This window comes from Oenanthe melanoleuca, chromosome 11 (genome assembly GCF_029582105.1).
Source record: "Oenanthe melanoleuca isolate GR-GAL-2019-014 chromosome 11, OMel1.0, whole genome shotgun sequence".
NCBI classification, from domain to species: Eukaryota; Metazoa; Chordata; class Aves; order Passeriformes; family Muscicapidae; genus Oenanthe; species Oenanthe melanoleuca.
Window position 1 is genome coordinate 6,371,475 of NC_079345.1, and position 23,195 is coordinate 6,394,669.

Consider the following 23,195-nt stretch of genomic DNA (forward strand, 5'->3'; position numbering starts at 1 on the left):
CTGGTACATGTGAGAAATGCCTGGCAGGTTGTATTTGGCAGATGGCCACTGCAGCCACACAGATATCAAGGGTTTCTCCCTGGCTGGTGCCTGGGACTCCCAGGGATTGTCCCTGTCCTTCCCAGCCCTGCTGTCAGGCACCGTGCACACAAGGACCGCCATCCTTTCACCCTTGTGATTGGGCTCAGGTCTCTGCTCTAAACTCAGGAGGGAGGGTAACAAATTCTGGGCTGGGTGGAGGGCTAGAAGAGCGGATCAAGCCGTGCTGCCCTGTGCGCTCGCGTCCCGCAGGCCCCGCCGCAGAGCGACGAGCTGGAGCTGCGGGCGGCGGTGGCCGGAGCGCGGCCGCGGCTGGCGCAGCTGCTGGCCCGCTGTCCCCGCTGGCTGCTCGCCACTGCCCAGCGCTGGCTGCCCCCCGCCGCCCTCAGCAGCCTGGGGGCCGTCGCTGAGCCCCGGGAGAAGGCATCGCTGCTGCTGCACCTGCTGGAGGAGGCTGGCCCTGCTGCCTGGAAACACTTCGCGCAGTCTGTCTGCATGGAGTATGACCTGCCCCTGGATCTGGAGGTGCTGCTCATGAGCTCTGCAGGGGAAGGTAAGAGAGCTCAGGCCAGTGTCCCTGACCAGACACAGCCTTGGCACCACCCAGTCTAGCTACTGGGACCACCAGTGCCCTCACTTGCATGGCCTTGTTTTTCTTGGGAGCACAACTTCTGGATTAGAAATGTAATTTGAGGTAAAAAACCTGTGGCATTAACAGATGAAACCAATAAAAATTGTGCGCCCCCACCTCCAATAAAGTTGGGATGCAATTTGTGGATGGATTTATGTGAAGAAGAAAAGACTCCAATCTCTTTGTTCTGTGGACTTTTGTTCTTTTTTAAATTCTCCTGATCCAGAAAGGCAAGAACACAGAAGTCACAAAATAACCACAGAAAGCCACTTCTCTATATTTCTCATTAGCAGAGGCAGTGGCTTTAGAGAAAATGAGGCAATTCATAAGGACCACGATCAGTGTGTGTTATCTCACAAACTACACAACCTGCACACTCTGCTTTGTGGCACCAGCTAAGCTGCTCCTCTCCTTTAGTGGGTTGCTTCATCTGGTAATTAGTTCTTCTGCAGGAAGTCTTACATAACAGCACTGCTTTCACATCCTTGCAGTAACTCTTATTAGATGCATCAGTTGGGTTGATGCAACCTCAGTAACCAAGTGCAGCCACAGCCATTTTGGCTGAGATGAAACAGGGCAAAGACCAGACAGCCAAGGGGGAACGTGGACTGGTGGGGGATTTCTCTCAGGACTGAAGCTGAAACAGGTTTCAGCCTTTTGATACTGTGACATATCATAAAAGATGATGTCTCTAAAGGTTTTGGAGCTGGCTTATACTGGTTTAGCTTTTGTAGTAACAGATGAGCATCACTAATCCTTCTGAAGGTGAATTGCTTCTGGCTATGCTGAGACGGTTTTGTGGCAGCTTTGAGCCGTGCAATGAGTCAGAAAAGGCCCTTGGCTGGGCTGCTGACTCTGACAGTGGTTTATTCACAGAAAACCCTTCTTTGCAGGGAAAGTAGAGCTTCCCTTTTGGGCCACAGTGTGGTTTTAGATCAGCCAAAGCTGCCCACACTCTGAGTCTGTTTGTATCAGAGAGTAAAGTTGTTTTCCTCCTGCCTTTAAAGCCAAGTTAACTGCACTGTAGAGTAATCTGGAAGGAAAAGATCAGATGGGGTCCCTGAAACCTGGATGCTTACATCCCTTATACTGAGTCTTGGTTTGTGCCACTGTCTGTGTTTCAAGATGCCTACCCTTTGTCTCTGGCCAGCCACACTCCAGATTTCAAGGGCAGAGCACTCACATTGACCATAATGAATTTCCCATTCTGCTCCTTTAGGTTACTTCAGCCAGACAGAAGAAACAGACACAGATACAAGAGTCCAGTCATCTGTGCCAAAAGGTGAGGCTGGAACAGATCCTGTGCACTTGGAGTTTGTCTTCTCTGCTCCTGGCCTGGGCAGGGCTCCAAATGTCCCAGGTATTGACTCTCAGCACAGGCAAGGTGTGGAAAAGCCACTGCAACTTCACATTTCGTTGTTCTGTTCTTGGTGTTTTGCCTGTGAACCTCCCTTGGTTCACAAAACCTTGGTTTTGTTTTCTCTCCCTGAATTTCAGATAAGCCTAGCTGACCCCCTGCTAAGGAACTCACTCATTTTAGTTTCCCTACAGGAATCTCCCATCCACTCTACAAAAACCATGCTTTTTGCACTTTTACTGTGGTCAGCTCATTGGTAGGTGGATGAAGTTGGTTTGGCTTTTAAAGGAAGAGCAGAAAAACTATTCAGGCATCAATCAAGCAGAAATCACTCCAGAGTTGTCAGAATAGGAGCTTAAGAGAACATACACTAGGGTTTTCTTCAGGGGTGAATTTGGGACTGAGACCTTCCTAGTTGGTGCAGATCATGAAGAGACACTCTGCTTTTTGCTCAGAGACTTCTGAGTCACAGCACTGCAAATGTCACACAATGTAATGTGTGTCACATGCAGGTTTAAGATCTCAAAAATGAGAAAAAAGTGGCATTTGTTCTGCATTCAGACTGCTGCCAGCTGCTGTGGTGTCCTAGTGAGAACATCTTGCCAGTTGCTGGTGGAATGGAAGTTTGAAAATAGTGCTGAAATTTATTAAGATCAGTTAAGAAAGACACATGCTCTCTCAGCTCTGTCCATTCTTTCATCTGACAATGCACCACAAAAATTAACCACCATAACAAATATTGACCACCATAAACAACCTTGGGAATCTGTGAGCCCTGTGTTCCCCAGAGCAGATATTCCCTGCCATGTTCCCCAGGATATCAAAGCAGTTCCTCTGTTCAAAGCCAGGCAGGTCCATCATCAGCCTACAAAGACTCACTGTGAGCTGCTTGCAGCAGAAAAAGAAATTCTGTAATTTAATAAACTCAGCCTGAGTTTACAAATAGTTTTGTCTGTCCAATTTTTCCTCTTCAGCCCTCCAAATGCTTTGCTGGAGAGTCTTGCCCAGCTTTAGTATGCTGCTATTCCAAGCACTCCTTTGACATGGTTCTGACCTCTCCATTTTCAGGCTCTGCTCGCCGCCGCCGTCCCAGCAGCTCTGGGAGTGACAGGGAAGCCAAACAGCGACGGCTGGGTATGTGGATATTCCAGAAGCTGGGCTGGGCTTCCCTCTGAGGAAAAAACCTGTTTAACCTCTCTGTAAAAACTCCCAAGAAATCAACTTTCAGCATGGGAGAAGAGGGAGCTAGTGAACAGGGAGTAATGTGCATAATAACAGATACCTAATTCTCATCTTAGAGATAGATTTAGTTTTCATTAAAGCTGTTTCATCTTTCCTGAATGTTGTTCTTCTTTGAAAAATTAGGAAAATTATAGGTTATTTTCAGGAGTACCAAATTTGTCATTTCTACTCAGCAACCTCTGATCAGAACCATTGTTTCTCTGTCTATAAGTGGTATTATTTTGGATGTATCATGACTCACAACTAATTTTTTCACCCTCATACCCCCTCTGTTGTCTTCTCTCTTAGATTCATCTGCGAAGTACCGGCATCTCCTCATCAATTCTATCCACCAGAGGTATGGAAGCAGGAGAGAAGCAGGAGCAGAAGCACAGGAACAAACACAGCCACTGCCTTTCAACCAAACCTTTGTCAACGTTGTCATTCACCAGAGCAAAGCCCCCCGCTCAAGGGAGAGAGCAGAGAAACCCCGAGAGGAGCTGGCAGGTGCTGCTGAGCCAGAGGAATGTGCAGACACAGCCATGAAAGTGTCAGATCTGCTTTGCAGTGAGGCCCCATCAAACACCACAAAGGTGATCCTTTTGTTTGGTAAACCAGGTACAGGCAAGACCAGGCTGATGCACAGGATTTGTCAGAAATGGGCAGAAGGTGTCCTACCTCAGTTCCTTTTCACTTTCCTGTTTGAGTTTCGGCAGCTGAATTTGTTAAAAAGAAAATTGACGCTGAAGGAGCTTTTGTTTGACATGTTCCTTCAGCCAGAGGACAGCCCTGATGCAGCGTTCCAGGGCCTGCTGGAGAATGCCCAGCAGACACTGATCATTTTTGATGGGCTGGATGAGTTTGCAGCTAACATGGACGTGTCAGGGTCCTCCAGGAGAGACCCAGGTCTTTGCTCCCCTGTGCCCATATCCCAGCTCTTCGCAGACCTCTGCCATGGGAAGCTCCTGCCTGGTTGCACAGTGCTGGTCACCAGCCGACCCAAGAGGCTGCCTGACTTCTTATTACATACAGTAAGTGTGCTGGCAGAGATTTGGGGGTTTGACCATGAGAAGGTTGAGGAATATGTCAGCCGCTATTTCCATCAGCATTCGTTCAGAGAACGAGCCATTGCTCAGGTGAAGAGCAACACCAAACTCCTCAGCATGTGCCTCATCCCTGCTCTGTGCAACATTGTGTGCATCTGCTTGGAGTATCTGCTCCTCAAACACCAGATGAGCGTGGAGCTTCCTCAGACCATGACACAGCTTTATATCAAAATGTTCTTCATCTTCCTAAACAAGCAGCAAGGAGACTGTGCCGGTGATGAGGAGACTCAGCTGAACTGTAACAAAAAGGCCATTTTGGGTCTGCTTGATCTTGCACTGAGAGGCCTGGAAGAGAAGAAACTTGTGTTTTATGTTGGTGATATTCCTGAGGATGTGAAGGAATTTGCTTCCTTGCATGGACTGCTGACTGTCTTTGAGGTGAAGACGAGTGGCACTTGCCCAGAGGTTGGCTATGCCTTTGTGCACTTGAGCTTGCAGGAGTTTTTTGCAGCACTGTGTCTCATGGTGAGTAGGAGGGTGGACAAGAACTACTTGAAGAAGAAGTTCTTCTTGAAGTCAAAGTGGAATTCAAAGAATGAGACAAAGACTGAGTTTATGGAGAGTTTTCACATATTCCTCTCGGGCTTGTCGTCAAGAGAGTGTAGGACATTTCTCATGCTGCTGGCAGAGCAAGATGAAGCTTGGGTGCAGGAAAAGCAGGATGTGATCCTGCAGTCTCTCAAGAAACTGGCAGCCACTCATCTGTCAGGGCCCAAGGTCCTTGAGCTCTGCCACTGCACCTTTGAAACACAAAACCTCAAAGTAGCCCAGCACATTGGGAGCCTGCTGAATTTCAAGTATGAGTTTAAAAACTTCAGACTGACAGCGCTGGACATGTCAGCTTTGGTTTTTGTCATAAACTTGAGCCAGGATTTGATTTGCTTGGATTTTGCAGGATGTCTTGTGGACACTGACTGTTTGGAGGTTCTGGCTGGCTGTAAAAATGTGGAACATTTGAGGTAAATACAGTGAGTGCTGTGAGCTGGTGGGTGAGGAGAAGGGCTAAGGGATTGGAAGGTCAAACCTCAAGTTTGTTCTAGAAGAGAGAGAGAGATGATGTGAGAAAATTTATCTGAACAGCATAACTTCAGTACTGCAGAAATGTATGAAAGAATGAATTTATGAGTGATACAAGGATCATAAGGTGATAAACCATTCTGGCTGTATTTTTGTTTGTTTTTCCATTTTGATTAAGATGAACAACAGGGTAGTTAATGCAGTAGATAAGAGGGAAGATGATAGGTATTTCTTTATGAAGGAAGGGTGCAAGCAAATGAGAATATCACCTTTTGGTAGTTTATCTTTTTCCCCTTTTCTTCACATTTTAGCTTTCGTAGCAGGAGATGTGGTGATGACTTCGCTGCTGCTCTTTCAAAGGCCATGCAAGGAATGGGGAGCCTGAAGAAACTGGAGTAAGTCTTTGCTTGTAACACCAATTTTCTATAATTCAGTGACACTTGCTTACCCCAGGCTGATCTGTTCTGTGCAGTGTGTGAGGATAGCAGTGCACAGAGCAGCACAGACACCTGTGCCTCTTGTTCTCTGCTGGCAACCAGAGCAGTGCTGTGCTTTCCTGCTGGAAAAGGAGTGTGGAGTTGGTTGCAGGTGGCAGAGCCTCCTGCTGCCTCTGTGTGCTGGGCACATGGTGCAGGCACAGGTCTGAGGCTGCAGGGGATTCCAGTGCTCCCTTTGCTTGGTTTGAGTGATCCTTTCTCCTTCCAGGTTGACAGGTGGGAGCATCACAGCTGAGGGGATGACTGACTTGGTCCAGGCTGCATCACAGTGCCTCCAGCTCGAGGAAATAAAGTGAGTGTGTTGTGGCAGTGACCATCAAAGCAGCCATCCCTTCCTTGGGATACTGATGAGAATGAATCCGTGTGCAGCTTGCAGGGCAATCGGATACGGGATCCAGACGTGAAGAGGGTGATGGACCTGTTTTCCAAAATGGGAAAGCTGAAGAAAGTAGAGTGAGTAAAAATGGCTTAAACCTTGGCTACTGTGAAGACAAGCACAGCACAGAGATGTGGGACCCCAAGCTGAGGCACAGACATTTAAGTGCAAGCAGGACTGTGCTGGACTCAGTTTGAGACAGACTCAGCCTCACAGTTCTTATCTGGGTCTTTTAAAATCATCCCAGGGGAGTCCTGGCACCACTGACACCTCTCCAGGAATTACAGTGCATGTGCTCAGCTCAGTGCCTAGCTCAGCTTGTCCTCTTCTCTCCCCCTTGGTGAGGCTCAGGTTGAGATGTCTCAGCTCTGATTAAGGGAGGATGGCTCCATCAGAGTCTTCCCAGCCTTTCCACAGCCCTCTTCTTCTGTGCTGCTCCTTCTAACACTCCTGAGGCCACCCAGTGCTTCCTGAGAGGGACAGACTGCTAGTGAAACTCCCAGATGGATCTGCAGCTTTTTAGGTGGAGAGAACCAGCCTGGCTGAAGGGATTTAAAGCTTTTAAAGAGCTGCTGTAGGTGCTGCAGTCTGAGTGTGGTTTGTGTGAAGGACAGGGATAGACACAAAGCCATGGAGTCAGAGCACTACCCCAGCTGAAAGGGAGAAACTCTGCCTTTAAAGGTTTTCCACACACCCTCAGGTGCAAGCAGGTGAATCCAAAATACCTGCACTCATTGCTGGATCCCATCCAGGAATTAATTGCTGGCTTTGCAGTGTGGTTAGAAGTGTTTAAAAGCAGGGCAGAAGGAGGGAGGAAAGGAGGAATGTACCTGCTGCTCTTGCTTCCCTGGGCACACTGGATAATAGTTTGTAGGGAAAGCCAGCCTGCCCCAGGGAAGCAGCTTATCCTACAGAAAAGGCAGGAAAACTGTGCCATTTGTACCCCTCACCCATCCCTGTTACACACAGAGTGCTGTTCTAGGGATGATTCCTTCGAGGCTCTCAGTGCCCTGTGCCCTGAAACAAGCAGAGGATTTGTAGAAGCAAGATCTTGTGTTTCATACCTAATGAGGTCCAAAAGTAATGAAACAGAACAAGCATGCAATTAAAGAATAAACCCTCAGAGGCTGGAGGATTGTGTTCAGGCCTCCCTGCTTTAATAAGCCATGATTAAATTGGATTTGTTATAGTGGGAGTTTAACTGCACTGTGGATCAGTGGTGTAATCATGCAGGTATGAGCTACCTCCACTAACTAACCCCAAACTGGTTAATGATCATTCTGCTACACATAGGAGAGTAATTTCTGATTCTAAATTCATGGGAGCTACAGCTTGCAGAGAAAGAACTATGATCTGACAATGCTTTTGTTGAGTCCTAGATGTAAATTTCAGAAATGTTTGAGAAATACCCTAATTAAAAGATTGTGTGCTTCAGGATGCTATAAATATATATTTTAATATTGGCTTTTCACAAATATTAAAATAGATGCTAAATATTACAATGTTAAAAGTAACTTTGCTATAAAGATATAGTTTTTATTAGACATGGAACATGTGAACTAGTTTGGGGAAAAGTTTGTGCATAATCATTTATGAATATACAGTAGGCTGGTGTAGTAGAGAAGGTGTATAAAGTGGTGTCTTCAAAATAGCAGGTGTGTTCTTGGCTGAATGCCAAGCACCTGGCTGTTAAACTTTGCTTTATTATCTTTGTCTCCTATTGTCCTTTATTAAACTTTTGAATTTTACCAGGAGAGTGAACCTTGTTTTTCACAAGGATGTTTGGAAAAAAAGAACAGAGGGCATTTGTGTAACAAAAGAACAATGCTGGGGGCTCCAGCAGCTGAGATTCTATTTTTCCTCATGTTCACAGCCTGAGCAACAACTACCTTTACTTGGATGCTGTTCTCAGTTTGGCAAAGGAAGGCATCGTGTGTCAAAATGTCACTGAGCTGTGTGCCAGGTATCAACACATGAGAGTTCTTGCAAAACCAAGTAGTTCGTCTCTTTAGATACTGACTTTAAATGGACACTGTTTTCCAGCTTAATTTATGGATAATTGAAGTGAACAAAAATCAGTTTGACTCCTTCTTTCTTTTCTATTGGAAACAAAATGGGAATTCATCATACCATGTACTTCCTCTTTGTATTTTTAATAGGTCATCTTATCCTTGGTCTGTAAAATCATTTGCATTTCTTCTTGTATAACAGAATTTAAACTTGCTTCTAAAGTCTGCAATATATCACAAAGGAAATTCTTTACCAACTGGCATAAATTTGCTATCAGTCAGCTAAGTTTAGTGAAAATGTGTGAATTTAGCTCTAGCTCTACTTTCCTTTAAATTACAGGTTTTGGTGTTTTCATGTGTCCAGGATGACACAGGGCAGGTTTTTTAAATCATCCTGGCTCTTGTGGTTGTCTTATGTTCTAAGTTTAACAGGCCAAAATAATCCCTGGTGTAACTTAAATTGCTTATGTTTTTTTCTTATTTTTCTTGCTGGGAGGGAGTTTCTACTGAATCTCCTTCCAACAAACTTCTGCCCTAAAAAAAAAAAAAAGTAGATCCTGGCTCAATCTTTTTCACAGTGTGACTATCTCATCTGCACTGCAGCCCCAGCTCAGCACATGGAGTGATCTTTGCTTGGCTGGGCTGATGAGCTGGTCAGGCAGATGTCAAGGCCCTCTTTAGCATCCAGGCAACAGCTTTGGTCCTCAGCAAACACCTCTGCTAAACAAATGGAATCCTTCCACTCCTCTCTGATACTGACCTGGATCTCTTTTTCAGGGTGAACACTGTGATTATTCATTTTTCTGGCTCATCTGGGGGAGTTCAAAGGTGAGATGCTGCATTGTGGTTGTGCTGTGTTCGGTCAGGCTGCTTGAAGCCATCACTTGGTGCCACCAAAAACCACAACCCCAGCAGAACTGGGTCTGCCTGAGCAGTACAAACATAACCAAAACACCTGGGTTTGCACACACCCACAGCCAGCTCCACAAGAGCAGCTCTTTAGTGCCTGGGTAAGCTTGAGCTGCTGTGTTTGTATTGCAGGACTGCTGAAAGGCACAGAGCACAGACCTTGTGGCTTCTCCTGGAAAATATTAGCCAGGACCCAAGATGTCAGGTATTTATGAAGGCATATTAAAAGCCAAATATTTTGCTTGTTTGCAGATCTTTGGATTTGAAGTTGGAAGAGAATAAAGACCACGTAATTCCAACTAGATGTGTGAATTTATGGTAAGAGTAGACACTGAAAGTCCTGCTGGTGCATGTGGTTTGAGGATGACAGGCACTGAAAAGGCCAAGAAAAGCAGATGTGTACATCCTCGAGGACAGAGGATATTTCCACATGTGGAAAAGTTTGAAATAAACCTGAATCAGTAAATAAAAATGGCAATAGAAATCCTATCCAGCCCAGCCAAGGGCACCCCCATCCCCTCACTGCTCACCAAGGCTTCCTGTTCACAGCTTGCAGGATCACAGGCTGTCTTCCCAACATTCCAAGATGATTGTGGCCATTCTCCAGAGCTGTCCCTGTCTCTCTGAAGTGGAGTGAGTGCTTCCTCTCCTTCCTGCTGGGTGGCTGCAGGCAGGTGATGTGGGAGCAGGGGATCATAGGATCACAGACTTGGCTTGGAAAGGGCCTTAAAGATCATTGATTTTTCTAAAGCAAGATGGTTTGGGTCTAAAACATGAATCATGTTGCCAAAGAGCTTGAACTTTTTGTCTGGAGTGCTTCATGCAGAAATGAGCAGGGAAGATTGATCAGAGACAGAAGAACAGTTCAGGCAAAAAAAACCCAAAAAACAGTTGTAGGAAAAGGAAAGCAAGGTTTTCAGGGCTTTGTTTTTACTGTTCAAATCAGTCCCCACTAACTGGAAAATGCTTCAGTTTATCAGGCAACAAGCTTGGAGATGAAGGCTGCAGTTTTCTGCTGGAAAGCCTCCCCTGCCTATCGATTTCCAAGCAGCTGAAGTAAGTGTTGCCTTGCACAAAACCAACCTGCCCTCTTCTGAAGGGAAATGGTTTCAAGCATGCAGGACACTGGGACAGTCCTGTGGGATTTCAGGGACCAGCTAATTGCCTTCTTCTTTCTCAGTCTCAGTCAAAACTGCCTCTCTGTCACCAGCATCTGCAGCCTGTTGAAATCAGTGAAAACCTGCCAGAGGGTGATGGAGGTGCAGGTCAGGTATGTGGGTCTTGAATCATCCCTGGGGTTAATCCCAAAATGCAGGTCTGGGAGTTCATTCTGAGGATTTTGTTGGGTCACCTCAGGAGTGTGGTGGGTGGAGAACATGTCCCAAGGTGGTCACTAACACTGGCACTTGGTGGCACGTTGCTGTAAAGCTGATTTTATCAGGGCCATAAACCTGAATTTGAGCACTTATAAAACTGGCTGTCCTTTCATGCCTGGGAGAGGTTTAAAATGCTTCCCTTCTCTCTGCCTTGGGAAGTTTTGGAGGCAGGATCTCTGCAGAGAATGAGAACTGGTGACATCTCCTGGAGCAGAACTGGAAGTTCTCCTCTATTGCTTTCACTTGAAAACACACTGGAGTTCAAGTATAGCAATTTTGTCTGGGATTTGTTTAGTGATTCAGAGAAACTGGATCATCAGATGCTGCATAATTTGATCCAGTCAGAATTTAAAACTGATGCAGATTATCTTTCCTTGCTTTGGGAGTGTTTTAAGCACAAGTGATTGATGTCACCAGAGTTTTGCAGAGCAAAAGCAAACAAGAAGTCCTGTAGATAACCAAACCATGACATTGATTGATGACTTCTCTTTTTCACAGCCTTTGTCATGATACTGCAGTCCTGAGATTTAGAGAAGACAGGGAGGTTGCTGCCCTTCCTCCTAGGTAGGCTGTGTGTGCACAAATGGTGTTATCTCAGCATCCTGTTTAGTTCTTGCATCCTGTGTAGGTACCAAGGGTAACACTCCACTCCACAGCAGTTCCTGCCTCCCACCCAACCCCCAAATCTAAATGTAGAACTGTCTCCTGGCTTTCTCAGCCACTTTAAAAGTTGTCACTGCCTTCTGTAGTGTTTTATGTCTCAACAGCACATTTCATCCCAAGCAGAGCAGGCTGTTTAGTGTTATCTGATAACAGTGAGGCTGAAAAAACAAGTGAATGTCACACACCAAATTCTGAAAAGATTCACAGACCCCTGCAGTTCAGAACATTATGCATTTTGGACCACGGCATTCCTAAATCATGAGATGTTTGGAGTTTAATTTTTCCCCTCAGAAAACTACGGTTGAGACATCTCAACCCAAAGGTTTTGACCAAGAAATGTTTTCCTGTTGCTCCTGGAATTTTAGGAAATTTCACTATTTATACCCTTGTTCTCTTTGGACTGCCATGGTACAGCTGCATTCCTCCTCTTAGCCAGGGAGAAACAGCAGAGCTCTCATGGGGTACAGCCCATGAAAGGGAGTGACAGCCTGGCACACATGATCTGTGGACTACTTTAAGGCACCAGCTGACACTTCAAACTCTGATATTTTAGGTTTTGCATGTTCCATTTAGTTATGAATAGTCAGATTTAGTTATAGCTTTACTGTTTATAGTTGTAGCTTTTAGTTACAGTGTTACAGTTTAATTAGAGATGGACAATTCCATTTAATTATTAATAATTAGATATTTGTACAGGCTTTTCACAAAACTTATTTAGGCAAAAGTTAAATTCAGCAAAAGCTGAATTCTCCATCAAACTTGGGTAGAAATGTCTCTTTCCCCTTCTCCCCAGCAGCCTGCATGCACAAATACTTGGTTAGAAAAGGAGAGCTTGCAATTGGCAAGGTACAGGTGTGGGCTGGAGCCAGGGTAGAACCAGGGATCTGCCAAATTGCTAAAGCAAAAGAGTTTTTACTTTTGTCTGGTTTTGTGCTCACTTAGGGAAGAGCCTGTGTTCTCTGCTGATGACCAACAACATGGGGAGGAAAACCAGACACCTACCAGCTCCCAAAAAATAAGGTACCCTGGCCAATTTTCACTGTCTCACATGCATGTCCTGTCTCTGGGCCCTGTTTCCAATCTCTGCATCTCCAAGTGGTGAATTGGGAAAGTCCCCAGTGCCAGCAGCCCGGGGTGCCCTGCCCTGCCTGGGGGAATGGCTGGAGCCCCTGTGCCCACCCTGTGCCTCACAAGGGACACAGGGACCTGCAGTGCCAGGCAGGGGTGGCCCCATCACCTGGAGACCCTGTGGGAACTGGTAAGCAGTGAGCTAGTTCAATGGGACTGTTTAATCCATTATTATCTCTTCACTGACTCCCTAGTTTCCAGAGGAGTTAGGTTTACAACCTTATTTGAAATCCTGCAGAGCTGGATGATTGATTTCTTTTTTCCCCATAGACTGACAGACTGTAATTTTCAAGCCAGTGACCTGAAGAGTCTGTGTGCAGTCCTGAAGGAATGTGGCCACATCTCTGAGCTGGAGTGAGTGCTCCTTATCCCCCACGGTGTTTACCTGCAGTTATTTGGGATGCTGAGAAAATGCCACTTGTCTGTCCTGCAGAGCTGTGCAGAGTGGGGTAGGGGCACAGCCTGGGGGAAGGTGTGGCTGTACATAGAAAATAGAGCTGATGGTGTCTATTGGCTTTTTTACTGTGCAAATTAAATGCCTTTCTTTAAATCCTAGCCTATCACATAATTATCTGGGAGATGAGGGACTTTTGCAGCTGTTTCAGTGCCTCCCAAAACTGAGAATGTTACGTTCTCTCAAGTGAGTAGCTCCTGTTTTTTTCCTTGTGCACGGATTTGGTTTTGTGAAGTCGTGTTTGTGGAAGCACAGTGCACATTGGGGAAGAGCTCTTCACAGCCAAGAGCAGGAATGTTCTGTGTTGGGCTGTCTGCTCTGTCCCCACCTCCTGTCCAGAGCAGATTGACTCCACTTGGCTGGGTGCAGTGACAAGAGCTCTGTGTCACTCCCCCTGAAGGGGACAGGTGCTCTTGTGTCAGCTCTGGCTCCTGATTTCTGAAACTGCCTGAGGTCTGAGCAACTCACTGAACATTTCCTCTTCAAGTTCCTCATTGGGAGGGGGAGCAGTCCTTGAGCTTTGAAGGGAGGGAAGTGCTGGGGAGATCCAGCCCCAGGGGTGGGGTCTGAATTCGCCTGCTGGTGGCTGGTGTTTATCTGGGTATTTCACCTGGCACTGCCATTGCCAGTGCTCTGTACAGAGCTGTGGCTTAAGGAGCATTCTGCAAATATTTATTGTTCCTGTTTGATTAATTGAACTGTTCTCAAGCCAAGACTGTTCCAGTTGCAGACAATCTCACTAGAACAGGTTGCCCTGAGGGACTGTGAATTCTCTGTCTTTGGAGGTGTTAAAAGCCCAGCTGTACAATGTCCTGAGCAGTCTCCTCCATGCTTCTCTGAGCAGGAGAGTTTGACTAGATCAGCTCTAGAGATCCATTCCAGCCTGGTTATTCTGTGACTCTCTGAACTATAAAAGTGAGGGATGAATTTAAAATACACGGGAGTGAGTTGTGTTTGCAGAACTGTTGGAAACACAGGCAGAAGGCAGCAAAGCACAGCCTGGCAGTGCTGCACAAGGAGCCCTGTTCTGTGGCATGGTGTTAATTTTTTATCAGTTTTGCTTGCAGCAGCTGATTTCATCTTTTCTTCCTGCAGGTTTAATGGCAACCAGATCTCCCTGAACTCTGTGTTTTTCTTAGCTCAGTCATTAGCTACACTGGAACACATTAAAACAGTGAGCCTCAGGTATGACCAGGAGTACTTTTTGTGTTCTTTTGCTATTTAAAACCTCAAGCTGTGGGTTCTGAGGAGTGATACAGGAGCTTGTGCTGTCAAACTCCATGCTGATGATGTCCTTTTCTGGTTACAGCTTAGGACACACACAGGTGGTTCATCTGACCTTTTGGGAAAGAGTCAGGTAAAATCATACCCACTCATGAGTCTTACAGACTTCTTATGAAATTCTAAACAGAAGGTGATGTGTGGGTCCCTGAGGTGTGTCAATTAAAGAGCCAGACTCCAGGCAGGGTGGGGGAAGCACAGGGAGCTGTTTCATGGCTGATGGACTGACAGCAGCTTGAGGGCACAGAGCAGCCAGCTGCACTCATGGGCCAGGACACAGCAGATGCCCAAGTGCTGAGTGGTGCAGAACTCTCTGGAGGCTGGAAAAGGGCTAATAAGGCTCTTTTTGTACTGGGGATGGGGTGAACCTCATTCTGGCAGGTGGGAAGGCAGATTGGAACATGAGGCCACTGCCACCTCCTCACCCCCTTCATGGGGAGCTGGCTACATGGGAGCAAGAACATCAGCACAACTCATGAGCTAAACTGTTCTTTCCACAGAAGTGCCAGCAGATGGAGAAGTGGTTCCCAGGCACATCCCAAGCTGGAAGCAGAAGGACAGAGCTTTAGGTATGGCAGCCTGGCTCCCCTTTGTCTCCAGGGCTGGGGGAGTGGTGACAGTGGGGTCTGTGTGGTGTGTGGGACAGAGCCATCCCTCCAGCTGAGTCTCCTCAGAGAGGAAAATAAATAGTGCATCTTTTGCTTGGCTTGAGGGGATTGTCTTGCTGTCCAGCAGAAAAAGCTTCTAACTATAAATAATGAGAGACTGTGTGACTACTTCATTCATCCCATGGAGACCTAACAGTTTGTCACCCTAAAAGGCTTCTATGATTTCCTTCTTGGAGAAAGACATAGGAGACACCACTTCCAGCCTCCCTCTGGGAGAGCCAGGGCAGTGCTGAGCAGGGAAAGATGCTGTCCAGTCTCCCAGTGATGTGGATCTAGGGAGGAAGCACCCAAAATATTGGTATTTTGGTGGACTGGCTCTCTGGAATCAGCTCAGGGATGGTGAAGTCATCTGCTTGTCCCAGGCTTTGATTTCTTAGTCCTAGACCCAGGGTAGCACAATAGATGTAGTGGAAGTGAGAGGATCACCATGGGCCCTGCCCTGGGACGTGAGGATCTGGGCTGTCAGGGAATGTTGGATCCTGTGTCATGTTCAGCTCCTGAGTGCTTGGTTTGCTTCAGCCTCAGGGACTGCAGAGTGGCTCTGGAGGATGTGACCAGGCTGTGCCAGACACTGGCTCAATGTCCCCAGCTGACAGAAATGGAGTAAGTCAGCCTGTCTGTCTGTCTGTCTGTCTGCCTCCCCAGCCCCAGCCCCAGATTTGATGTTCAGGGTGGCAGCTGGTGAACACCAGCTCTCCTCTCACCACATCCTCCCACAGAACTTCACCCCCATGCTAAGCTAAACCCAGGCTTCCCTCTGCCCTGTTTCAAAGAGAACCTCAAAGCTCCCTCCTAAGCCTAGCACATCAGTGTGTAAGGGCCCCAGAACAAGGGTGTGTTCTCAGAATCTCAGTCCTCAGTGACTAGAAGTTCTCCAGACTTCCTCCTGTGTCTAAATTGTTTTCTATTCCCTGTCTAGTTTCCTTCTATTCCTCAGCTTGTTGTACAGCCAGAGCAAGAGCTCCTGGCCACTAAGCCATGAGCTCTGCTCCTGAAGGCAGGAGCTTGGCACCAAGAAAATTAGAAGAATATTGCTCAGAACAAAAGCTGAGTTATAGCAAATAAAAATAACATAATACCCCACTGCCTGCATGAAAGACATCAGTAGCATTGTTTTGTAAATGTACAAAAGTTAGACTCTTGAACCTGGAGTGATAATTTGCTGTAGGATGTAAAGAAACACAGAGATCAGGCTGTAAGGACTAAATCTTGCCCAACCTTCATGGCATTTCTTTTTCAGAATTTGCCCATAACACCATGTGTGTGTGCATGTCCATGTAAATGTTACAGAAGTAATTAGGGAATGAAACCATTTCTCCTGGGTGTTGTTTCCTCCCATGTTTTGCAGTCTGTCTGGAAATTCACTGAGTGACCAGAGCATGGAGAGGTTACTGAGCTTTCTGCCATCCCTCTGCCATCTGACACTACTGAGGTAATGTTTGGGGTCTCTGCTCTGGCTGCTGCCATGAAACATTGGTTTGGAAAGTGTTAATACCACAGGAGATCCAAGGAGCATTAATCAGTAATTGTAGACTAACAAGCAAGGCAAATAAAAGGCAGAAATGCTTTCACACCCATTCCTTTCTTGTTTCTAGAAGCAAAGCAGCACTTCAATGATATTTAGCAGAGGGCAAAAAAGGACAGGAGGAAAGCTGTCAGTCCTAGGCAAAGCATATCATATAATGCTCACTTAGCAGGTCCCATGGAACATGACTTTCAGCATCCATGACAAGGGTAGGAAATGTGCCTAGGACACCCCACTGTGTGGACAACAAGCCCAGAAGGAGCTTGGCCATTTTTACAAGATGGGGGAACTGCAGGTTCTCATGAGACTGAGCTTGCCCAGACAGGAGCTTGCTTCCAGTCTGGGGTATCTCTAGTCCAGTGGCCCCAAAGAGGAATTGTTCAGTGTAAGCCCTTGGTCTGTACTCCCTTTTTAGCCAAAGGGGACTAAAGGAGACTCTCCTTTAGATAAAGAAAAGCTGGGTGCCAGTGCTCACAACTTTAGGTCCTTGCTCCCTCATCTGAGTTAAATGGGATGGATCCAATCTTTTGTGTCTCCAAATGAGCAATGGGGAAATTGGGCTGTGTCTATGGGAGCCTCTCTTCTTGGGAGCTGATCTCAGTGTTTCTTCTTTCCCTTCCCTTACAGTATTAGGAGAAACCCCCTGTCCCCCCACTGTGCTGTTGTGCTCCTGAGCTCCATCAGCCTCTGTGGGCGGATCAGAGTGGTGGAGGTCCGGTAAGAGACTCACTGCAGCCCAGCAGCTCAGCCCTAAAGGGATACAAAGCCTGCCATCCTTGGAGATCAGTGCTGAAGGACTGTGTTTTGTTTCTGCTCCAGGTCAAGGGAAAATGCCTTCTTGCATTTAGGAGCAAGCACACAAAGCCAAAAGACATCCTGCAGGTACTGGCAGAGAGCACTTACTGTAATTCATTTGTGGATGGGTTTGAAACATTGGTGCAGGGAGCCAGATTTTGTCTTGTATTGAAAATTCATGGGTGTTCAAGGAGCTTAAGAATTTGGGCTCAATTCATCTGCTGAAATACACCCCAGAACCATTTGGATGCATTGGGATGGCAGAGGCCCGTGCTTTTCTTTTTCTCTTTTTTTTTCTGGGCTGTTTATGATCACCTTGAGTTGCACCAAACTCTGCTTCATGAACACATGAACTGAGCCCTCACCACTTGCATTTTCCAAATGTGCACCTCCAATTCTGGGTGATAATCCCCACGTGAACCTCAGTGTGATGTGAGCAGTGTCTGCAGCCTCCCTGGGAGTGCCCCTGCCCAGGAGACTGGGACATGACTGTTCCAGCACCAAGGAGATGGCAAAACACGAGGATGCTGCCCAGGGACTGGGGGCAGCTCCCAGAGCTCAGGCTGTTGGCTGCTGGCCGTGTTTAACCCTTGCTGTCCCACAGGCTGACAGGCTGTGCCATCGGGCCGGGGCAGGTGGAGCAGCTCTGCAGCATCCTGGAGCAGCACGGGGGGCTGGCAGAAGTGGAGTAAGTGGGGTTTGTTTTACCATGTTTTACCATGTTTTACCATGTTTTACCATGATTTTGAGCAGGGTCACTGAGGGAGGGCTGTGTTTGTGGGGTTCAGCATTGCCTGGAGTTCCCAGCCTGTCTGCAGGGGTATTTGTGCTCATTCAGGCTGCTGAGAAACACAATCAATTGGAAATTATACAGGTCCTTCTGAGCTGAAGGGACAAATTCCTTGGGATTTGCACTCCATTACAGTTTTAAAGTATTTGTTGCTTCACCTGAGGTCTTCATTTGAGCTTTCTCTGGAGCTTATGCATGAGGTAACTTCACAAGGCAGTGATTTGTTTTAAACAGACTTGTATTGGCTAAGCTAGGATTTAAGCCCAGGAAATTTGAGTTTTTGACTTCAAAGCTTCTCAGAGGAGCTGTTTAAACAAAATATAGAATACTTTTTTTAGAAAGTATCTTTAAAGGCCATCTAGTCCAACTCCTGTCATGAGCAGGGACATCTTCACCTAGATCAGGTTTCTCAGAACCCTGCCCAACCAGCCCTTGGATCTTTCCAGGGATGGGGAAACTCCCACCTCTCTGGGCAACCTGTCCCACAAGGCTGGGTCTGGGTTGGCCACACTGTTCTTTTGCCTTTCAGTCTCTCCAGGAATGAGCTGGGAGATGAAGGCCTGAGGTGCCTCTTGGACCACCTGCATCGAGTGCCTGGGACCTGCTCCCTCAAGTAAGAGAATCCAGGGAATCTGGGTGGATCTGAGTGAATCAGCTCCTCCCCAGCAGCAGGGGCTTGCTGAGATCCTTCATGAAGCTGCTGCTTGTGCTGCTTGCCCTCTCCTGCCTCAGGAGGAAAGCTCTGACTGAGCCATGAGCACAGCTCAACACCAGGCTGTGGTGACTCAGGCTCTCATACAAAACCTGCAGAAAATAAGCAAAAGCCTTTTTATTAGTGCCAGCAGGAAATAGCAGTGTCCATAGTAGGGTGGTGAGACAGAAGCTGACCCAGTTCCCAGAGTTTTCAGTTCATCACATTTCTGCACATGGTGTCCTTTTTGAGATACAGGTGCTGTGAGCTGAGCTGAGCCCCACACCAGCCTCTCCCTTCCCTTTCTGGTGGGGCAGAGAATGTTCCAGCTGCAAGAGGAAAAATCACATTTTCTGTGTTCCCCAAGTCACCAGCTCTGTCTTGGGGGGTTCAGTGACAGAGCAAAGCTGGAAAGGCCCAGCACCCACAAACTGCTGTAATTCTGTGATACCACAACAAACTGCTCTGTCTTTGGTGCCAACTTGAATTTTGCTTCTGTGCCTGAGGAGCCTGGGGACAGCCCTGACTCCTGACACATGAAAATCCTTCCTTCTCTTCTGTGCAGCCTCAGCCACAATGGCATTTCTCAGGATGGAGTCCTGCATCTCATAAATGCCTTTGTCACATCTGGAAACACCACTGAAGTTCAAGTCAGGTGACTGTTCTTCTTCATTAATTTCTGAGTCTTCCCTGCTTGTTTTCCTCTTAATTATTGAAAGCTTGTGATCTTCAGGTAATAATGATGAGGACCACATTTTCAGCTACCTTTATCCAACTACCTAGAGCTTTGGTTTATGCCTATTTTAATGGCCAAACATAACTGCCAAGCAGATCTATCATTCCACAGGGCCAGGTCATTTTGTGTATAGAAACAGATATTCAGCTGTACCAATTATTGTCATGTATGTATCTGTTAATGAACCTCTTCAGGGCAGGAGCCAGCATTTGCTCTCTAAGGTTCTCTTCAGAATGTTGAGATTTCAGATGCAATAGAAAGCAATTTCCCACGTTTTTTTAACTTGGATTTGCATCTTTATCTCCTTTCCCCTCAGGGCAAAAATATCCCATGGGCTCTGGGCTTGTTGCTCTGGCACAAAATGCTTTTCTCACAGATTCCAGTCATGAGACTGGGCTGTGCTGCACATCTGTGGGACATTATCAGTGTTTGTGTTCATGGGACCAGTCCTGAGCCAGCTTTAACCAGGGGCACTTCCATTCATTCCTGCAGTTGGATGTGGGTGCTGAATCTTTAGGCTGCTTTAAGATCTCCTGTTGTCCCCCTCCCCAGAGCTCAACAGAGTGCAGAGGAGGCAGATAAAAGCAGGACAGGTCAGGATTGCTTCTCCAAACACCAGTGCTGCCTTTATGCTAATTTAGCATGAGTGAGACCTTATTGAAGCATTTCCCTGGGCTGGTTTATGTTAGGGAGGGGTGAGCTGGGCCAGGTACCTCTGTCACTGCTGTGCTGGATTATTTTCTGGAGTTTGGGATCATAAAATTCTGACCACTGAGCAAAGTAGTAATTATCTATTTAAATCTTATATTCATGTCTTCTCTGTGCAGTTTGTGCTCCAAAGCAACTTTAATCATCAAGCTGACAAGTGGAAATGACCCAAGAAAAATTTTGAGGTAATGTTACAGACTTTTTGTGGCTATTTCTTTGGCAAAGGTATTGTCCTTTTCAAGGGACAAAGCAGATAAATCCTCTTTTTTCCCCTGGCTCCTGGCATGGTGATATTTTACACTAATGGCTGATACATTTCCTTTGACTCACCTTCTGACAAGAGTTTTCTCACATCACAGAGAATCCCACATCCCTTTTTCTCTTTGCTTCCCCACTGTCTGTTCCTCACCTGGCACCTGTGGGTGTTCCTACAGCCCTGTCACAGGACAAGGTCCTACAAAAAGCAGTGCCATTGTAGCATACAGGTATGTTCTACCAGAATGTCTCAACAGATGCTTTTGAAGTGTTGCCACAATCTTTTTTTGGAAACCCTTAAAGGTGTTTAGGTTCTTGTGCCATCCTTCTTTCTCTGTGAGGTTAGGCTGTGCTGCTGGTATTTCTGGCTCAGGAAGCCTGAACTGTTTGTGATGAGCTAAGGCTGTTCTCTTTCTCATCATTTCAGACTGGCAGAGTGCAACTTTCAGCCAGAGCACTTGGACAAGCTGTTCTTGCTCCTGGAAAAGTGCACTGCTCTGACAGAGTACATGTGAGTTGGGGCTCTTGGACCTGTTGGGGTGGGTTCATTTGTGAGCTGTTCATTACTGTGAGCTTTGGTTCCAGGTCCTCAAATAACAACATGACAGTCCAAGCTGCAGAAAGACTTTTGCATTCCCTGAGGAAAGATCTGGGGCTGCTGAAAATCAGGTACTGTGTCATTGTGCTTTTTTACATACTGAGACTGGTCTGATCTTCTAAGATCTCCTTTAATCAAAAACAAAAGTGAACTGTACTTCTTCCTAAGGCAGGAAACATTGACCTGAGAAACTCCCATGGCTGACTCTGTAATTGGTATTTGGCTTTATCTCCTTGATTCCCACTGAGCCCCATGTGGAGCTCTGGCCATAAACTGTGCTGGCTCTACAGACCACTGCCAGCCTTGCAGAGCAGGGGGACAGTTCTGGTGGACACATTCCTGCTGCAGAGCATCCTGCACTTTGCCTGGGTACCAAATTCCCTGTCCTGTGCAGGGAGTCTGGGTTACTCCTGCCTGTTCCCAGGTTGCCCCTGTTTCCCATGCAGACATTACTCTGCTAAGCCAAGCAGCCTTTCCATGTATTTAGAGAGTGGAACACTCACTCAGCTGGCAGAGGCAGAGATGGCTCCATGTGTGTGGATAAAGCAGAGCTGCCTGAATTCTGCTTTGCAGCATAGAAGAGCCATGGGTGTGCAAAGAGAGAGCCAGGAACCTGCTCCAGCTGGCTGTCCAGGCCTCTGGAAACATCTCTGGGATCACGTAAGTGGCTCCTCAGGTTCTGCTGCCTCTCACCATTTCACTGGTGTCTTCCTTTTCTTTTGGCCTGATACTCTTAAGGAAATGAGATTGAAGCCAGCACTGCTTCTTCTGTTGTTTATTCACTGTCTCCAGTGCATTTGTGATCTATTTGCCCACTTGAACCAGTTTTAACCCAAATGGATGGTGGGAAAAAGTGCTTAGAAGGCTTATGGTCACACAGGAGGTGTGACTCAGGAGGTTTAATGGGAATGAGACCATGTTCCTGGTTATCCTTTGGAGAAAGGGTGCCAAGTTTAGGCTGGTTTTGGAGGTAGTTTAAGCATTGCAGAGATGGGTGATTAGCTCTCATGTGCCAGCATCACCCTGTCCCATTCAGTCCTGATTTTTCCTATGGAAAATAGTATTTTCTTCCCTTGGGAGTTCACAGGCTTATGCTGTTCTCTAATCTCTACCTTTTCAGGATATGTAAAGATAAAACTCTCTTCCAATTAGTCATAAGATTCCCACATTGCCTGGAGAAGACAGAATCAGTCATTAGCAGGTGAGAAAGTGACTATTTATCATTGTTTTCTGCTTGCTCTGAATTTCACTGTGGGATATCATATCATATTCAGAGTGTCTAAGGCTCTGTGGGTTCAGTCTCAAAGCAGCTCTGTGCCACACATGTGGAAGAAACCTTATGCATGTGCATGTGTCCTTTGGGCTGCTCTCCTTCAGGCCCACACTGCACCTAAACAAGGCAAAAAAAAAAAAATCCATCCACCTTCCTGGGAGCAAACAGGAGCACTTTGTAGACTCTTAAGACACCCTGGCTTCTGCATGAGCATGCAGAGAGCAGCAGCAGTGTCCTTTTCCCTCTGTGCAGCTGAAGGAAGAGGCAGCTGCAGTCCTGGGCAGTGGGGATGGGCTGTGCTTCTCCACACTGGACTGTGACATAAATGGGACATGGCAGGAGAGCCCCAGGTGGGCTCTTGAAAGCCCTGATCTGTCCCTAATCGTGTCCCTGGGGGGCACCAGATGCTGCACTGGGCTCTGCTGATCCTCCCTGACAGTTGTGTTGTGTGTTTGTGTCCTGCAGACTGAGTCTGTACAAGCCAGAAGTCAAACACTCCTTCTGCCAAAGGCTTTGTGAAAAATGTGCCCAGCTTCAGGAGCTGAGGTGAGTTGCCAGGTGTTGTGCAGGATTTTTGGGGAGGGGAGCAGCTTGTCCTGGTGAGTGCAGCAGGTCCCAGCAAGGTGCCAGTCCTTGCCCTTTGGGTCTTCCCCTACTTGGAGTGTCTGAATGGAAAATAGGAAAGACCCATAGAGCTGGTGGCTTCCTGGGATATCCTTTGAAATCCTCTAAATCTCCCAGTGCCCAGATCAGCTATACTCACGCACCATGGCTCCCATGGGACCTTGCCCAGTGCCACTGCTGGGTCACATCTTCAGTCCCAGCTGTGTCTTACAGACCTTTTGCCACCACTGGACAAAGCCCAGACCTGTCATTCCCTCCTTGCAGATGGTCTCACATGGAACTCCATGAAGATGAAGCAGAAATTCTAGTGAGGATTTTGCTATGCCTTCCAGAGCTGAAGATGTTTGGGTATGTCTCCAGCTTTTCCACATATTTACTATTTGCTCAATCCTGTGCCTCAGGCCAGTCCTCTTAGTCCTGCACACAAGGGGCATGGAAATCTCTCCAAACTTACATCCCTGCTGTCTG

The 23,195-nt window shown here is 46.9% G+C and overlaps 1 protein-coding gene across 1 annotated transcript in view; it reads left to right on the forward strand.

Moving 5' to 3' along the window:
- The window catches only part of NLRC5 (NLR family CARD domain containing 5), a 30,726-nt gene that overhangs the window by 882 nt on the left and 6,649 nt on the right, over positions 1-23,195 (forward strand). The window contains exons 2-35 of the mRNA XM_056500655.1: positions 292-592; positions 1,890-1,952; positions 3,096-3,161; positions 3,558-5,313; positions 5,683-5,766; positions 6,077-6,160; positions 6,238-6,321; positions 8,118-8,207; positions 9,031-9,081; positions 9,415-9,480; positions 9,712-9,795; positions 10,135-10,218; positions 10,343-10,432; positions 11,037-11,102; positions 12,144-12,221; positions 12,600-12,683; positions 12,886-12,969; positions 13,879-13,968; positions 14,093-14,140; positions 14,565-14,633; positions 15,252-15,335; positions 16,081-16,164; positions 16,885-16,974; positions 17,077-17,139; positions 17,657-17,740; positions 18,372-18,455; positions 19,099-19,188; positions 20,097-20,162; positions 20,660-20,743; positions 20,818-20,901; positions 21,404-21,490; positions 21,951-22,031; positions 22,569-22,649; positions 22,992-23,075. Coding sequence (XP_056356630.1) covers positions 292-592; positions 1,890-1,952; positions 3,096-3,161; positions 3,558-5,313; positions 5,683-5,766; positions 6,077-6,160; positions 6,238-6,321; positions 8,118-8,207; positions 9,031-9,081; positions 9,415-9,480; positions 9,712-9,795; positions 10,135-10,218; positions 10,343-10,432; positions 11,037-11,102; positions 12,144-12,221; positions 12,600-12,683; positions 12,886-12,969; positions 13,879-13,968; positions 14,093-14,140; positions 14,565-14,633; positions 15,252-15,335; positions 16,081-16,164; positions 16,885-16,974; positions 17,077-17,139; positions 17,657-17,740; positions 18,372-18,455; positions 19,099-19,188; positions 20,097-20,162; positions 20,660-20,743; positions 20,818-20,901; positions 21,404-21,490; positions 21,951-22,031; positions 22,569-22,649; positions 22,992-23,075 — 4,568 coding nt within the window. The remainder of the gene's footprint in view (positions 1-291; positions 593-1,889; positions 1,953-3,095; positions 3,162-3,557; positions 5,314-5,682; positions 5,767-6,076; positions 6,161-6,237; positions 6,322-8,117; positions 8,208-9,030; positions 9,082-9,414; positions 9,481-9,711; positions 9,796-10,134; positions 10,219-10,342; positions 10,433-11,036; positions 11,103-12,143; positions 12,222-12,599; positions 12,684-12,885; positions 12,970-13,878; positions 13,969-14,092; positions 14,141-14,564; positions 14,634-15,251; positions 15,336-16,080; positions 16,165-16,884; positions 16,975-17,076; positions 17,140-17,656; positions 17,741-18,371; positions 18,456-19,098; positions 19,189-20,096; positions 20,163-20,659; positions 20,744-20,817; positions 20,902-21,403; positions 21,491-21,950; positions 22,032-22,568; positions 22,650-22,991; positions 23,076-23,195) is intronic.